This window comes from Gopherus evgoodei, chromosome 13 (assembly GCF_007399415.2).
Source record: "Gopherus evgoodei ecotype Sinaloan lineage chromosome 13, rGopEvg1_v1.p, whole genome shotgun sequence".
In the NCBI taxonomy this organism is placed as follows: Eukaryota; Metazoa; Chordata; order Testudines; family Testudinidae; genus Gopherus; species Gopherus evgoodei.
In genome coordinates this window covers 17,942,704-17,961,029 of record NC_044334.1, presented here as the reverse complement: position 1 = coordinate 17,961,029, position 18,326 = coordinate 17,942,704, and the positions used below count along the sequence as shown (strand labels likewise).

General features: G+C 40.4%; 1 protein-coding gene across 1 annotated transcript in view; it reads left to right on the top strand.

Moving 5' to 3' along the window:
- The first annotated feature begins 3,658 nt into the window (after positions 1 to 3,658).
- Positions 3,659 to 18,326, top strand: part of MAPK1 (mitogen-activated protein kinase 1) — a 48,974-nt gene continuing 34,306 nt past the window's right edge. Inside the window, exon 1 of the mRNA XM_030582626.1 lies at positions 3,659 to 3,970. Coding sequence (XP_030438486.1) covers positions 3,675 to 3,970 — 296 coding nt within the window. The 5' untranslated portion in view covers positions 3,659 to 3,674. The remainder of the gene's footprint in view (positions 3,971 to 18,326) is intronic.

Sequence of the window (18,326 nt, the reverse complement as noted above, 5' to 3'; positions counted from 1 at the left end):
GGAGGATGACAATGGGCAAGTATAACTATTATCAGACCTTACTGGGGAATAGCGTAGACAGGTATGCACCACTCTCAAGTACACCACTGCCTCAACCTGGGAGACCTGGGGAGCTATTACTTCCCAAAGCAGAATGAAACTGTGGCATGAGACAGGCTTTTCCTAGAGACCAATCTGAAGGGATGGGCTAGACCCCTCTGCTATTGCCTTATGCACACTGGCTGCTACATACAATTTTAGGGGAGTAGACAGGCTTCCTAATTTGGGACAGAATAGTCTGCGGCACTGGGAACATCATCTGTAGGAGTGGCTGCTCCGAGAAGACAATCTCGCATTAGACAGATGTCTAAGCATCTGTCTAAAGGCATCAGTCTCAAGAGAAAGGATGAAAGCTCTAAGAGGCACAACAGCCCCAGAAGTGCAGAAGGGGAGCAGGTGACCAGGGTTCCCTACCCATGGTGAGATGCATTTAGTGTGGAAGACCGCATGAGCGGGCAGAGAAGTGCCCTGCACTAGCACAGCATTGTAAGGAATATGGCAAGTTGAATCATTTTAGCAGTGTGTGCAAGAGCAGGGGAAAGTCTCAGAAAGATTGTCAGACTTGTACAAGACGGGGATGGCACATCAGATGGTAGCGAAGACATCATGATTCTCTCCTTAAGTCCGAGAGAATACTAGGTTCAGGCTGTTGGGACAGAAAAGCAACACATGACAATACCAACCTCCATGCATGCAACAATATTAATAAGGTAATGCCCTGTGCAATCTCAACTGGATAGCAGGGCCTACTGCAATGTGATTCCTTGGGTTGAATTAGACTTAAGAACACCCATTACAAACAGCAGGCATAATCTAATAATGTAGAATGAGACCATAATACAACCCATAGTTGGCCTTTAGGGCCCTAGTGGTCTAATGGATGAGGCAATGGCTTTCTAAGTCAGAGACTGTGGGTTCAAGTCCCATTTGAGGTGAAAAACTACTTTTTTCCTGGTGGGGGGGGAGGGATAGCTGGCCTGCTAAACCTAGGGTTGTGAGTTTTCAATCCTTGAGGGGGCCATTTAAGGATCTGGGGCAAAAATCTGCCTGGGGATTGGTTCTGCTTCGAGCAGGGGGTTGGACTAGATAACTTCCCGAGCTCCCTTCCAACCCTGGCATTCTATGATTCTATGAAAATGTGACCTCTTAGTAACTAGCCAAAAAATAACAGATAGTACCAACTGAAGCTTGTGGTGGTGAATAATCTTAGGGTCTAAGGTGATTACTGTATAAGGCATAGATCTGATCAGGGTGCAGCGTCAGAATTTCATAGCAGCAGTGCAAAAAGGAGAGTCCCATGGATAATAGGGACAATTTTAAATGCATATGGGAATCTTTTCAAAGGCTACAGGTGCCTCAGAGGAATGCTTCTCCTGAAAGTAAACCCCACAGGGGAACCTGTGTGCTTACCACAAAGGACAATTCCAATGGCACTACCTAATCAAGTACGGAAGAGGCTCAAAAATCTGCAGAGTCAGGATATTGTAGCACCTGTAGAGGCCTGTACAGCCTGCATAAGCAGCATGGTAGTGGCAAAGAAGCCCTCAGGCAAATTATTCATCTGCAGAGAACCAAAGCCACTGAACCAGGCACTGAAAAGATGCCACTAGCCACTGCCCACAACTGATGACATCTTGCCAGAACATTTCAGTCTGTGATGTGAGAAATGGGTTTTGGCACATAAGCCTGGATAAAGAGTCCAGCATGCTCTCCTTTGTACCACCATTTGGTCACCACTGATGGCTGAGAGTGCTGATGGGGATAAGCCCGGTGCCAGAAGTGTTCAAGAGAAGATTCAACCAAGTGAAGACGTGACAGAAAACTACAAGCTTTTCTACAGCAATGTAAGGACAAGAACAAAGAACTAAACCAAGAAAAAATGTAACTCAAATAACACGAGGTGACATTAATTGGACCTCAGCTCACAGCAGAAGCACTGAGAGTAGATCCTAGTAAGATTAAGGCAGTCAGAGACATGCTAGCTTCAGTGGATGTGAGATGGTTACAGCACTTCTTAAGAATGATAAATGTGCTGTCCAAGTTCTGGCCACACCTGGCTGTAGTAGCAGAACCCGTAAGTCAGTTCACAAAGCAGGATGTTAAGTGGGACTGGATGGTTCTCCAAAAGCAAGCATTTGATACACTGAGACAAATGATAGTGGATTTCCTTGTCCTGAAGTACTACCAGCCAGGAGAGCCACTGACACTCCAATGTGATGCATCAGCGTTAGCTCTTTTTCAGAAGCAGCCAGTCCCTTATGCCAGCAGAGTGCTGTCAGAAACTGAACAGAGGTATTCCCAAATAGAAAAAGGGCGGCTGGCTGTAGTATTTGAGTGGAGCAATTCCATCAGCATTCCTATGGTCATCCACTAATCGTGCAATCAGACCACAACCCCCTAGACACAATCATCAGAAAGCCCCTTCTTGGTGCTCCAAAGAGATGGCAGCACATGCTGATGTGCCTCCAACACTACCAGGCAGAGATTAGATATTGTCCGGAATGACGACTGGCATTAGTTGACACTATGAGCAGAGCATATATATCCAGCATCAGGGGGTTGGGGGAAGGGGATCAGGACACTGAATCCATGAACATGCTGCACTATCTCTGTTTCAACAGCGAAGGACTGGGGGACTGGTCCTGCTTTGACTAGATGACCTCCTGAGGTCCCTTCCAACCCTCATATTCTATGATTCTGACTGATTCTATGAATCAAAGAGGCTCAGGAAAAGGACACCTAACTACAAGCACTCAAGGGAGCAATACTAGCAGTGTGGCCAGAAGACAAAAGCCAAGTATCATTAGATGCAGAACCGTATTTTCAAATTAAAGATAAGCTGATTTTGCAGGTTGAAATCATATTTCAAGGCCAGAGAGCCGTTGTTCCCACTTTCTTTCGTAAGGCTATCACATAAAATACATGCCTCACACCTAGGCACTGGCAGCTATCTGAGACAGGCTCAAGAGTCTTTACTGGCCAAGAATTAATGCACAGCTCTGGACTTTGATAGAAGGGTGGGACATGTGGCGGTTATGCAATAACCACCTGCAGAAAGAAATTCAGTTACTGCATGAGCTCCCCACCCAACTATGGGACAAGGCCGGAGCAGATTTATGTACCTTCAAGGAAAAGCAGTATGCAAGTACAGTGGATTACTATTCAAATTGTGGGGAAGTCAGTGCCCTATCCCTGCTTGATACAAGAAGCATGTCAAGGAGTGGCCAATTGAAGGCCCCATGTGCGATGCACCATCCCGGACACTGTACTCTCTGACAATGGACCCCAATTTGCCTCAGAAGAATTCAAGGCCCCAGTGTGCTGGGGCGCCCCCCGCTGGAGACGCAGCCCAGGGGCACTGAGAAGACGCGCTGAAGCTGGCGCCCCACAGCAGCGCAGGCACCAACCCATTGGCAGGCTGTCCTGTCACCTGACTCCTAATGGTGCTCTGCAGCAGTGCTTTCCACGCGAAGCCCGCACACCGGCCACGTGACCCGTCCGGCCCCGCCCCTCTTTGCTGCTGCGGCTCTGAAGTTACCGCAGTCCCCTTAGCCCCGCCCCTCCTGTCCTTCTCGCGCCTGGTTTCCTCGCTCCTCCTCCTGCTGTGTGCGCGCGCCCTCCTCCCCCTCCCGTTTATGCGCGCGCGCCCCCCTCAGCCTCTGTCTCCTCACAGCAGCGGCGAGCGGGCCTGGGAGCGGGCGGCAGCGGGTCCGTCTGAGCGCAGCGGCCGCGCGGGCACCCGAGGCGACCACATCGCCCTTTCCATAGCGGTTCCCGGCACGGAGAACATGGCGGCGGTATCGGGGGCCGGGGCTGCGGGCGGCTCGGCCAACGCCGGGGGTCCGGAGATGGTGCGGGGCCAGGTGTTCGATGTGGGGCCCCGCTACATCAACCTCTCCTACATCGGGGAGGGGGCCTACGGCATGGTCTGGTGAGTACTGAGCCGAGCCGAGCCGGGGCAGCGCCCTACCCCGCCTGCCCGCCGGCCGAGCCTGGCCGCAGCCTCTCCCGGGGGCTAGCGAACAGCCCGCGGCCCCAGCCTTTTGGCCCTCCCGCAGGGGCCGGGGCTTAAGCATCTCCGCCTCCTGCTCCCCTGCCCTGCCTGCTGCTGCCTCTTAGCGCTGATTGCTGCCCCTGCCCCGCCTCTTGCCCCCGATTGCTTCCCCTGCCCCGCTGCCCTCCTCTCTGCCTCCTAGCCCCGGTCGCTGCCCCTTCCTTCTCCAGTCCTGAGTCAAGGTTTCATTATTCTTTTCCGTTTATTGGCTCTTGGGTTGGTTTCACCTTTTTTATTTTCTCATTCTTAGCGGTGTGTGATGTGTGTTCAGAATGGAAAAGGTAACCAAAATCATGACTGTGACTGATTATAAACACTAGGGCTCACCTTGTATGCCCAAAGAACACACTGGATAAACAGAAAAAGAGACTCTGTATGCAGGAATTATTACCCCCAATTCTCTCTTCTTTGGTTGTGATTTGCCACCCCTCCAATAATGGCAAGTCACTTTGTCTAACCTAGTAAACCTCATATATTGGTGAAATTTTTCTTTGTTACAGTTGAAACTGTTTTGTGTCACAGAGACTTCCAGTGAAACACATTAAAACGCAAACATGTATGCAAGTGAATGTGTGCACTCAACTATTTGACATTGTCTGTCTTAATCAGGCTATAAGAATGATGGGAAATGCACAGATGTATTTGAGCAACTCAAGGTGTTTATCTGTGGGTGGCAGCATGGTCCAGGGGCTACGATACAAGAGTATCTCTGCCTTGCTCTGTGACCTTGCTTAAATCATTCATCCTATTTGTGTCTGTCTTTCCATCTGTAAAATGGATTAAAGAAATTTACCTCCTGAATTGATTTCAAATCTGTAAATGAAACAGGATAACTTTCCTCCAAACCATATGCTGATTTTCCTTCAGAATACACTTTGTCTTTCTATGACATTTCATTTTTAAAAGACAAGCTATGTTTTGAAATACATTTGGTTTATCACTTTTAGTTATATTCAATTTTTTTTTTACAGCTATATCCTTTAATTCAGGGGTTGAATTATGCTGATTTTTTGATGGCTCTATGAGAGGCAGTCACTTTGTACTTCAGAATTTAAGCTTTAATTTAGGCCTGGATTCACCAAGGAGTTCATATGCTTAAGTGCTTTTACTGGATTGTGACATTAGCCCTTTTAGTTGTGGTGATAACTCTCAAAACCAACACATTGACATCTGTCTGAGGTTGAAGATCACCTCTTAGAAGTACTATTTGAGGCTTATACTGCTCTATTTAAGTGGGAATGGTGACCTTTAATTTAACTTCAAACTTATCTATTTCACTACTGATCAAAGGCTGCAAGAAATGTTACCAAGGGTACACAGTCTACTGGTAATAACATCCTATTTTGGCTTCACAGGTGAATGAAGGTGTGTGGTTTATAAGCAGGACTAGGGAGCATATCACTATTTTTTCCCCTTCAACTTGATCTCTGGTTAGTGGCTTGAGATAAAATCTTAAGTTTTCCATTTACCTCAAACAATGTCTGTATTAATGACAGGTGTTTTTGAACTAAAATAAAAATGTTAAACCCTACTGAGCCAAATGCATTATGGTTTGTTGAGCTGCTGTATTCCCCCTATGAAGTTAAGAAGTTAAAGCATTCACTATATCAGATATTAATTTCTTAATTGCTGTTGTTCAATACAGTCTCAAGTGTAAAAGGACATGAAAGAAACATTTATAAATTTGTATTGCATATTTGATAAGGAAAGTGTTGGATTGCATGTGTCCTAGTGAGATGTCATAGCAACTAATGTTTGTTAGCATGTAGGACACAAACTACTATGATTACATAAGATTACTTACAAGCAACTAGAAGTATATTCATTATGCAGATTGACACTTGATGTTTCATGCTTTGCATACACAGCTTTCCAAGCAAAGCAAGACAGTTCTTACAGTGTGGAGGCATTTTCATTGGCGTGGGGTGAAGATGTCAGATTTTTTTTTGCAAGCTTTAGAAGTAGATTTTGCAAGCTTCAGAAGTAGATTTACTAATTTTAGCTCATTGAAAAAATTATAAAGCTATGGTACTAAAGTCTTGCGACTCTTGACTGAGTTAATATATAACATTTGAGAGACCATATTTATCAGTATATAGTGTCATGGCTTCATAATGCAGAAATGTAAAGGACTGGAGTGTTGTGAAAGCTACCTGGTGTGTTTTTCATAACCTCTCTTATTATATTTGTAAATTATCCAAACTGAGTTCAATTAAACCAGCACACTCTCATGGCCCACGTTAGTCTTTTATTTGATCCTGTAGCAAAGTTAAATTGAAGCAGCAGTCATTTTAACCTTTCATGACAAGATAGTGATATTGTAAACAGAAGAGTATGACTTCACAGCTGGGTCAAGCAGAGAGTTGACTATGTTCAGAAGCAAAGCCTTAATCAATACAAATCTGAAACAATAGTTAAGGAAAGAGAAAAAAATACTGGTCAAGTAATCTGCTCACATTCACTGCTCAATGTTCTCACATTCAAAAAAAGCAGGAGTACTTGTGGCACCTTACAGACTAATACATTTATTTCAGCATGAGCTTTCGTGAGCTACAGCTCACTTCTTCGGATGCATAGAATGGAACACACAGAAATGAGAGATTTATACATACAGAGAACATGAAAAGATGCATGCTTCCACCTTTTCATGTTCTCTCTAAGTATAAATATCTCCTGTCTGTGTGTTCCATTCTGTGCATCCGAAGAAGTGAGCTGTAGCTCACGAAAGCTCATGCTGAAATAAATTTTAGTCTGTAAGGTGCCACAAGTACTCCTTTTCTTTTTGCGGATACAGACTAACATGGCTGCTACTCTGAAACCTCACATTCAAACTTCCTTTAGTCTGAAAAACTCTTGAGATAATAGTTAAATGCTTTCCTTTAAACTCAATCATCCATAGCCAGGTCAGGATTTTGAGTAAAAACAGAGTTATTAGAGCTATATGTCAAATAAAATATTTTTAGAGAGTAAAGGAGGATAAATAATATATTGATTTGAGGGGTAATTTTAGAGGTACCTATGTCTTAACCTTATGTCCATAAATTTAAACTCTGTAATTTTCAAAGGTTATATTTTTGCCAACATAACACATTCTGTCTCTATTGTCTCCAAGGGCTAGATTTTGTCCTTTTGCCTGTTTGATTCATGTTCAGATCGTGCTATCAGAGAACAGGACCAGAGCTTGACTGGCTCATCCTGAGCATAGGGGAAATGTTTACCAAAGGATGGTTCTCTTCCCCAACAGTCAACCAGGGAAGTCAAGAGGGGAAGAAAGCTGAAAACTACTCACCAGTTACAGCTCCCTGATTCTCTGCCCTGATCCTGGCACAGGTTAAAGGAGACTAGGGGCTGCCTCACTCATACCTGGTGGCTGTGGTCCCTAAGGGGCTGACTGTATAAACTATTTGGAGATAACTGGAAACACTCCCACCGCTCCCCCACTGTGGCTCCATGGGATTTGCTCTCCTTCCTCTGCGTATTCCTCCATGCTGAGGGAATACTCAGCAGGAAAACTTGCAGGAGTTTTCTGTTCCCTTTGTGCCACCTACGTAGCACACAGGGCAGAAGTAATACCCTAAACTATTGATGGTGGCCCCTTGACTGTTTTGAGATTAGTTTGACCCTCTAGCTCAACAGGATGGACATCATCTGTCTACAGACACTGTCTTATGTCTAAGGCTATGTCTACATTACGGATCTTACAGCGGCACATCTGCGCTGCTGTAAGGTCTTCCATGTAGCCACTCTGTGCCGGTGGGAGAGAGCTCTCCTGCCAACATAATTAAACCACCCACAATGAATGGCGGTGGCTATATCAGGTGGGAGACAGAAGTGCTAGTGTAGACAGAGCCTAAATTGACTTAAAGCTTCACACCGTCATAAAAGGAAAAATATACTAGTATCAATCCATTTTCTTCTTAGAGAAAATACTTCTAATGTAAATCGTAGAAAGTGGTCTCTCCATAATCTCTCTAATCTTAAATCCCTTTATGAATCAACTTCTTCAAGAAAGAGGATGGATGTTTTAAATGAAATGTATGCCAATTCTTCACATAAAATTTCCCAGTGGGTCAATTCTAGTGAGATTAATAGGAAACATTTGTTCTAAACTGAGATTATTGATGATAATTACTTCTCAACTAGAATAGTTATGTTTTAAACATTCAATTTAACAGTTGTTCCAACAGTTTATATGGTACTTAGACTATATGGTATCAGCAACTCAAAGATATACACCTCTACTCCAATATAATGCTGTCCTCGGGAGCCTAAAAATCTTACCGTGTTATAGGTGAAACCCCGTGCTATATTGAACTTGCTTTGATCTGCCGGAGTGCGCAGCCCCACCCCCCTGGAGCACTGCTTTACCGTATTGTATCCGAACTCGTGTTATATCGGGTCACGTTATATCAGGGTAAAGGTGTACATAGCAGTTGCAATCACAATATGCTGTTCCCAAGCTATTGGAACCAACAGAGATGGGATTTGATCATTCTTTTAAATATTTTTTATTCTCAATTACAAACATTTACATTTTAAGTAACATAAAATATTTGTGGTTGTAGCAATACTTCATGCACACAGATGCTGGGGTAAATTTTGATGGGCTATAGAGGGCTTCCAAAAAACAAAACACCCAACCCTACATGCATCGCCACTAAACATTCCTTTCCAAAAATAAAAAGCTTTAAATATTCAATTAAATGATTATCTTGTCAGTTCCCATTGACAAAGTGGATAATGTGTAGTTTATATTCAAAAATTAAAAAAAGATACATTTCAATGATCTGTCTTCACCAGAGTGTCTAGGTGCTTGCAGGATTAGGGCCTATGTGGGTAACAGTGAAACATCGTACATTTGACAATCATTTATATAAACTAGAAAAGATTTTCAGTAAAACTTTAATTTACAGTAAACGTAGGTAAAGAGTCAGACAGAAATGTGACTTATGTTGACAGTGTGCCTTTATTGAAATTTAAAAGGACTATTAACTGGGTTTTTTTGTTTAAGATTAAGAGCATGTATGGCAACAAGAAGAAAAAATGGACATAAAACACTTGCATGTATGTTAATTGAACTAATTGTAATAATCATGAGTATGTGTGGCTACTTTACTCAAGGTTGTTTGAGAGTTACAGTCCTGAGAATTTTATTATATAGAATTTTAGTTAATTGTTGCACTTTGGTAATTTGCACACCATATTCATTTGCAATATTATCTTTGATTTTGGACCTTTTTAGATATGAAACAGCAAAAAAACAAAACAAGAAAATTGAAATGGGTACTTTTGTTCTTACAGACCATTTCAAGAGCAGTAGAGTATAACATTTACAAGTATGTGCCATTCTAGAAATATGAGAACAAATTCTGTTGTCCCTGGAGTTCCCACAGCCAGTGAGGGAAGCAGGCAAAGTTGCAACCAGAACTACTTTCCTCTCTCAGGGGAGCGGCTAAGGTAGGTGTAGCAGGGAAGGGACAATAGCTATCTTTATCCACATCAGCGCTGCCCCCTAATGCTGCAGGAGAGGTGGTGGAAAGTAGCACCCCCTTCCACCTGTCCATAGTAAGAGAACAGCTCAGACTCTTGAGTTTAGAAGTCAGGAGTGCAGGTCAGGAAATATGTTCTAGTTTCATAATCAGATATACATTTTCTTAATACACTGGCCCATGAGGGCCACAGGCTACTCTGCTGCTATAGACCATTGTGCCTTTTTTCAAGGTGAGGAAGTGAAGCTTGTATAGAAAGAATTCATACCTCCTACTTATTTGAGTAGGAGTATAATTTTAATGTCAATTGGAAAATAGCATCTTACCAGTTTAGCACATAATGACACTTGTATACTGGTGCGCGATCTCGGATTCTTCAGCTGCTTTGTTGGAACTAGAATTCATTATTTTCATAAAATTCTTTCTCACTACATCTTGCTGGTCAGCATTAAAGTTGGATGTTGCTGTCTTTAATTAGAAAATATTTGTTATTGAATATTGGCATTGAAAGGTGTCTTTATAGCAAACATATTTGAATGGAGGGTATTTAAAATAACTAACATCTAAAAAGATTGTGCTAGTAAATGGTTATAGTGCTATTTATAGCAGCATTGTTCCTTCAAAGCTACGCAGTTAAAGAAAATGGAGAAACAAGGTTTTTGTTAGAGAATAAAACATTTTTTACTCATATCAACTCAAATTTGAACTATACCTGAAATGTAGTAGATGGCTGTTACAGTCCCAGGCAATTTCAACTTAGAATTTATATGAAAGCCACCAGTGAGTAGTAGTATTTTATAGTTTTATTTGTCAAGAATGGAAGTTTATTATTTGTTTTATGGGAGTGACTAGAGGCCCCAATCAGTACTGGTGTTTCATTGCTCTCAGTGCTGTATAAATACAAAGTGAAAAGTATACCCTCTTCCAAAGAGGCTATCATCTAAATAGACTAGATTCCATCCTTCTACCCCCACCTCAAAGAGAGTAACTGATAGTCAAACAAAACCTAGGTAACATATAATGGATACAGAACTTGGTTATATTTCACACACCCTGTTCTTCTGTAGCATATTTTGAATGAGAAATTGAGACTTTTACTGTGAATTCCATTTTTACCGTTCCATTGTGGCCCTTCTATTTGTTGTCCTGTACCATTATTACCTCTGTCTTCCTCTTATCGCTGGCAATGCACTAATTACCTTTGGCCAAGTGGGCCTTGTGTAGTTCTTTTTATATCGGTGAGCTGCCTTGTGGGCTAGCCAACAAAGAGCACTTTGCAAGATGTGGCCCAGACACCCTTGCTCCCAATTCCTGCCTTTTCTTAAGCAAAGACATACTGTCCTTTTTTTTTCCTCCAAGGTAACAGCAAGCCAAAGCTGTTGAATCAAATGCTTTTTGGTTTCTGCAGTTCTTCTGGGATATTTATTTTCTGGTTATTTTAAAAATCAATTTCGGTGCAAGTTTTTTTTGTTAATAACTTTACAATATTGATAGGTAACTCTCAGTATATACTTGACCTTTTTTTACATTCCATGGTCTAGTTTGCAAGCATTTTGTCTTTTTGCTTATCAAGTCATACAGCAACTTTAACATATGTACTTAATGGATATTGGTGGTGTTGGTATAACTAAAACTGGAAGATGTTTGTTGGTGCAGGTTGTATTGCAAAGACAGAACCTGACATTGTAGACAGCTGTTGTAGACAGCTTTGTTAAAACCTAGCAGTTGTGTAGTTTGGGTATTAGTATTTGCTATTTCTGAAATACTGTTATAGTTCTGGGCACAGCTTGAGTTTTAAATTAAAAAAAAAAATCCCTAAAGACTATGTAAGGCATGCTACCTTGCATTCCCTTATAATCTACAGTAAGCTTGGTGTTTGCGGGAAAACCTAGCTAGTAGGTCAAATGGGAGAGTCCAGAAACTACACCTGGTGGAAAAATTAGATGTGTGTATCTATCACCTTCTTCTAAATGAGGTCAAGTTCGGGCTCAGGTGTATTTTTTACTGTACTGAATCCCAGGGTCAAGGGCTTTCTGTCTGCCTCCAGATCTTAAAGTGAGGAAGTCAAAGTTATTGTGGCTAGATATAGGAAAGGTTAAGGTTTGTAGGTGTTACTGTAGATGGTAATGTACTCTGTTAGCGGAAGCTTCTGAGTAATAGTCAAGATTATCTCTGGGTTCATTGCAGTATTCTGGCCTAAAGATAATGGGTGTGAAAGAATGTGTGAATACAACATCTGACAATAGAGTATGCTTTTGGGGGTTTTGGCTGATATTTTAGTGTGTGTTAGTCACTGCATATCGTTTACAGTCTAGTAGCAGCCAGGAATCTCTCTCTAAGATACAACTACTCTCAGTAGTAAGTAGGGCCATATTTAAGAGAATAGACATGGACCTCAGGTTCTCAAAATGCTTCCTCTTCTGCTCAGCTTCACTTCTATTATCCAAAGTGAGTATAAGCCAACTGTCTTTCATCCAGGTTTCTATCTCTGACATCCAAAGAGCAAGGGAACCACTTAGTGTGGTTGAGGTGAAAAGAAGATATAGAGTTGAGCCATCAGCATATTGATCCTCTTACATCTCTCAATCCTTAGTTATATAGAAGCATTGAAGAAAGGAGGTTTCAAGACTGATTCTTGGGGTACATCATAACTTACAGTCTTCAGGCAGGCAGGCCAGTTTTCCGCTCAGCATTCGCTGGGATTTTTTTGTAAGGAATGAATGCAACAATTTTTAAAGCTATTCTGTCCTTTGTCTCCTACCCTGTGTGTGCCCCACCCCCCCCAGTCTCATGGTCATCAGTGAATCTCATGTTCAACAATAAAGGTAGGCTTGGCAGAATTTGTGGGATTGGTTGTTTTTGTTTTCTGTAATTTCAGTGGTTGATATCAGTTTGTTTATATCAATTCAAATTTTTACAGTTGTAGGAAATTATGGTAGACACCGAGATTCCAAAAATTAAAGCTTTATAACCATTAAAACACACATTGTTAATGTCACATGTCAAAATATACAAACTAAGTATCCTTAATTCAAACTCTTAAAGTTCTCACGCAGCATTTTTCTTTCTTCGCCAATCCTGTAAATTTCCGTCATCGATAGAAATATTTTTTTCATCAGTTTGTTTTTGTGTGGTGAAATCAACATTTACCAATAAAAATCTAACCTTCCAAGCCTAAATATCGGGTATAATTTTTTAGAAGTGTCTAAGTGACATAGGTAGGTAAGTCTCATTGTAAGTCAGCGTGGCTTGTGTTCTGCATCATTTAGGCCCTCTTGAAAATCCCATCAATAAAAAGCAGCTGAAAGATCTAGTAGTATGTATAAAGAAGCCTATTGTTTGCCACTGAAACTGATGCTTTTTCTGTGCTGTGGCCAGATCTAAAGCCTGTCTAGGATCCAAAAGCTTGGAAGATTTAAGATCTGTTGGATTTGGTCTGCCATCACTTTCTCAGTGACCACTTCCAGAAAGAATAGGTCAGATCTTTGGTGATAATTGGCAAGAACACTAATATCAAAGAATAGTTCTTTGAGTACATGCCAGATGAAAGCATGTTTATTCACTGGAAACTTTATCTCCCCTAGGGGGGCCATAATAAATTCAAACATTCTTCACTGGCTTTCTCTGGCCTAACAGGCTATATCTCTAACTCAAATGTCTGGGTGCACTTTAGTGCCTCCACAATTTCAAAATTGGATGATAGTACGGGATGGAAAGTGGTTTGTTTTTGTTTCCCTTTCCTTTGACATTGCTTCCCAGCTGTGGAGAGACTGTCCTTAAACAAATTGTTCTTGTTTCTGAGATATATTCAAAGCCCCTTGCTGTGAGATACTTTCAACTTGGACCTGGTGAAGACAATTGGAGTTAATCAGACTAATCACATGGAATAGTTTCTCTTGTCAAGATCTTGTTCCTTGCGGCTCTGGCATAAGAATGTTCTGTTTCAGTGATTCATATTCCATGTTTGTACATCTGTCTACAACATTCCAGTCCCTCCCCTCTTAAGTTGCTGGTTAATAATGGTGGCCTGTGAGGCTGATGCAGAGAGAGGAGGCTCCTAAAGAATAAGAGCATGGATAGTTTTGTGCAGTAGGTGATTGTAGTGCTCTACTATGCTGTTCATACTGATCCAGAGGCAGTGTCATAGAATAGTTGCTGGTTCCTCCTTAGAGCTTGCTGCACTTCAATGGTAGACAAAATTATTTGTGTGTAGGTGTAGTTTGTAACAGGACATTAATAGAACTTTCTTTTAGCAGATTTCAGATGGTCAAGTTTTAGAATTTTCCATTATAGCTTAAGATTATCATCTTGTTTATTTGGAAACAAATAAAAAACTTATTCAAGTTTCTAAACTCAGTTGTTCAGTACCTAAATCATATACAAATAATGCTTTTTCTGGAAGTTGTTAAATTCAGTCTACTTATTTTGTTTTTGGAAAATATTGAAAAATACTTTGTTGCTGGTAAAGTAAATAGAATTGAGTTAGAATCTCTGTTGCATGGTAAAGTAATTCATCTTTTTTTTTTTTTTTTTTTTTGTCGGTGTATTTTAAGTACTGGCAACTTGCAATTAGATTTGCAGTGTATAATATGTAATTAGTTCATCTCCCAGTTTTCTCTAAATAAGCGGCTGTCATTGCAGTACCTTGTTCCTGCTTAGTTGGAGGGCAAATAGCTCCCTTAATGGCAGATACTGATGTAGTATCCTGAATTAAGCACTATGAAGTAGATTGAGTACTGCAAATCAGTATGCCCAATCTTCTCTGGAATTTAATGTACCACATGACACAGTAAAACATTTCTTAAATATTGTATTTTGAATGTATCTGCATATGTGACTGCTTTGAAACAGTGAAATACATAGTAAAAGGAAATAGATGAATGCTGCCAAAGATGAATGCTGAGAGATACATTTTAAATAGTGTAGACATTCTTGATTTTTGCAGGTGGAAGACTAGTGGCAGTTATTTCACAGCTAATTCAGTAATACAGTTTTCTTTCTTGTCAGTGTGAATATGGCAGACTCATTCTTAGGCTGCACTCACTGATATCTGGCCTCTTACTCTGCGATAATGATGATGGGGTAAGGGGAAAGCCCAAATACTCTTGTAAATTAAATTACTGAATGGAACTTTTTCATTATTCACAGAACATGTATACCTGTGATTTAATGTCATTTGGTACTGAATTGCTGTGAATATTTTTACGCATAATTACACACACTCTTTTTACATTTATCTAATTAATTTTAAAAATTGCTATAGTAAGACTTTCTTGGATTTTAAATAGCACAGTTCAGGTATGAGACCTAAATAAAATAGAACAGGGGTTGGCAACCTTTCAGAAGTGGTGTGCCGAGTCTTCATTTATTCACTCTAATTTAAGGTTTCGCATGCCAGTAACACATGTTAATGTTTTTAGAAGGTTTTTAGACTTCTATAAGTCTAGAATATATAACTAAACTATTGTTGTGTGTAAAGTAAGTAATGTTTTAAAAATGTTTAAGAAGCTTCATTTAAAATTAACTTAAAATGGGTGGCCAGGACCCGGGCAGTGTGAGTACCACCACTGAAAATCAGTTCACGTGCTGGCTTCAGCATGCATGCCATAGGTTGCCTACCCCTGAAATAGAATATAGAAATTTTGTCCCTTTTTCTTTTGGAAGCCCCAAAATGTGTGCGCTTCCCCAAGGAGATGTTATAGTTGGGCTTGAAAAGTTTAGTAGACATATCAGCTGAAGAACTTTACCTGCTAGCTGAAGTTAGATAGAAAGGATGATGGGGATTGTGCAAGAGATGAAGAGCTCTACTTCTCTAACCCTTTTTGAGCATATGGTCATCCTGCAAGTAAATCCAGTGCCTGCCCTTGATTCTGCACGCAGCTTTTCCAAGGGTATGGAATCACTGTTACGAAACTGACCAGTGTCTTGATATCACTTTGCTGCTATTTGGCTGATCTAAGAAAAGCGGCAGAGGCACTGGAGCAATCTTTCTCCAGACTGAGGAAGTCAGCGCTGCATTTTACATTTGGAAGGTTGTCTTCACAACCATAATGGTTAGAAACTTAATTTCATTTTTTTTTAAATAGAAGCTTAATTTCTGCAGAAACTGATTGGCTTTCATTGAGGGATGAAATATAGTATGGTTATGAAATATAGTATGGTTATGTTTAACTTCATAAAGTGGACTTTAAAAGGAGGAAGCTAGGCAAAAGTCCCTAAAATCAAATGTGAAGAAGTTGAAATCCTTAGGTTCGGCATAGATACTATTTTAAGGAAACAGTAATCGTGTCAGAAGGCATGTAAACCTCTAAACAAGAAAGGGAATCAGGAAGCAATAAGTAAATCAGTATGACTAAATAGAAAGGTTCAGGAAGTTAAAGCCAGATATCCATTAGGCTTTCCATTTTCTGAAGAAGTCAATTAAAAGGAGTATAAGCTACAGCAGGCAAAAAGCAAGAAGGAACTTGGGAGAGTAAAGATGGAATTTTAATAGCAAATAGCTAAAGGTATAGAAACAAATAAGAAATTATTTGTGTGTGATGCTGGAAGTTTGCATGAGAATTTGATAGGTCTCCTGGAGAAAGAAGATCAACTAAGAAAGAAACATTCTAGAGAAGCTAACTGATTTCTTTTCATCAGTTTTCATAACAGAGTGGTGAGGTGATGTAACTCTTTTTCCTGGTAGCAGAGATAAGGCACATTCAGAGACTGAGATATCAAAAAAGGAGTTTCTGGAACAAATAAACTGAAAGCAACATGTCACCTGGTCCCAAATACCCAATGTTAAGAAGGAATTTAAGAAGTAAATGCGTGAGCTACTAGTAAAAATGACTTCTCATTGAAATAAACTGCTATCTCAGATAGTAGCCAGTATTGCACTTCTGTTTTTAAAAATAGGTGCTAGGGGCAGTCTGAGGAATTAGGCCAGTATGCTTTTCTTCTGTACTTGATAAATTGGTTAAAATAATCATAAATAGAATTATAACAGCTAGAAGAGCCAGCTCTGATGGAGCTTAACAAGCACATTGTGTGTAAAGGAAAACCCTGCCTCCTGAATCTAGAATTCTTAGACTTCTTTGAACAGGACAATAAAATAGTATATAAAAGACAACTTACTGACCCAACTTATATGGACTTTCAAAAGAGCTTTAATAAAATCCCTCACAAGAAGGTAAAGTAACTAAGTAGACATGGTGTGAAAGACAGTATACAATAATGAATCAGAAACTGCCCAAGAGATCAAAAACAGAGTAAGGATAATTGGTCAATTTTATCGTGAGAAAATGTCAGCAGAAGAGTGTCAGAAGTTTCTGTACTAGGATTGGTGTTTAATAATCTGGAAAAAGGGATGACCAGTGAGGTGGCAAAATTTGCATATTATTTAGGCTAGTCCACACTGGGAGAATACTGTGGAACTTCAGAAGATCGTAACAGAGCTAGGTCAATGGTCAGCATAATGGCAGATAATATTCAAAGTTGAGAAATTCAGGGTAATGCCCATTGGGGGTAAACTATTTGAACTTCTCACCTTAGTCGGTTCTGAACTGTGTGCGTCATCTCAGAGGAAAAAACAGGAATCGTGCATCAGGAATCAATAAAATGAACAAAATGTTAGAATGTATAAGTAATAGGACTAAGAATAATACAAAAATATTATTATAATGTTGTTCTACAAATCAGTGGTAAATCACCTGGAATATTGTGTTCAATTCTGGGCACCACATCTCAAAAAAGATGTTTCAGAAATCGAAGGGGTTTAGAGATGAACAACAAGAAGAATTAGAGGTATGGGAAAACTCATGTGAAGAGAGTGAAAATATTGGTACTGTTCTTGAGGGGACATACTAAAACGATACAAAATAATGAATGGTATAGAGAAGGTTTATCTGGGAACTTCTGTTTACCTTTTCTCCTTGTATAGGAACAGGTGGATGTCAATTAAATTAGAAAGTGGCAAATTCAAAACCGGTAAAAGGAAATACTGTTGCACATAATTCACAGTCAGACAGGAATTCCTTGCTTCTAGAAATCATTGAGGCCAAGAGCTTAGCAGGATTTTTTTTAAAAGGATTAGACATCTTTATAGATTATTCTTACAACAGCAATAGCTAGAGTTAATATTAAAAAGAGATCTTTAGGAGGGATATAAGCCTCAAGCTTTGGGGAGTAACCAATCTCTAATTATTGGCAATAACTCTCCCTGGGGGCAGGTTATCACACAACAGCCTGCTGCAGAGTTTCTTCCTCTGAAGAAGCTGATACTGGTCACTGTTGGAGAAAAAATATTGGAATACATAGGCCACTTGTCTGATCCTGCATGGTAACGGCTACGCTCCACATTTGCCAGGAAAAGCTTCACATTCACCACTGGCAAGTATCTTACAGTAGATGACAACTGGATGCCATAAGTAGATGAAAAAAAAACTGAGAAGAGGACAGGGGAGGAGCAAAGTAACAGTAAAACAACCATATCTTAGCACAGTGAACATGAGTTATGATTTGCCTCCTACCTAGCCATTGTCAGCTAATACTGTTTTGTCCAGACAAATCCACCTTTTCCTCAAAGGTGCTTAAGTTATCTTTGGCAAACACCCTGACTACTCTGGAGGTAGGGGAAGAATCTTCTACTGAGTCATATATTGCTTCTTCCTCTTAATTTTGTAGAACCATGAGGCAGTCTTTTGCCGTAAGGTATCCCATCTTTCAGATCTAAGCTATCTCTGGGGAAAGCAGAAGGGCATGCC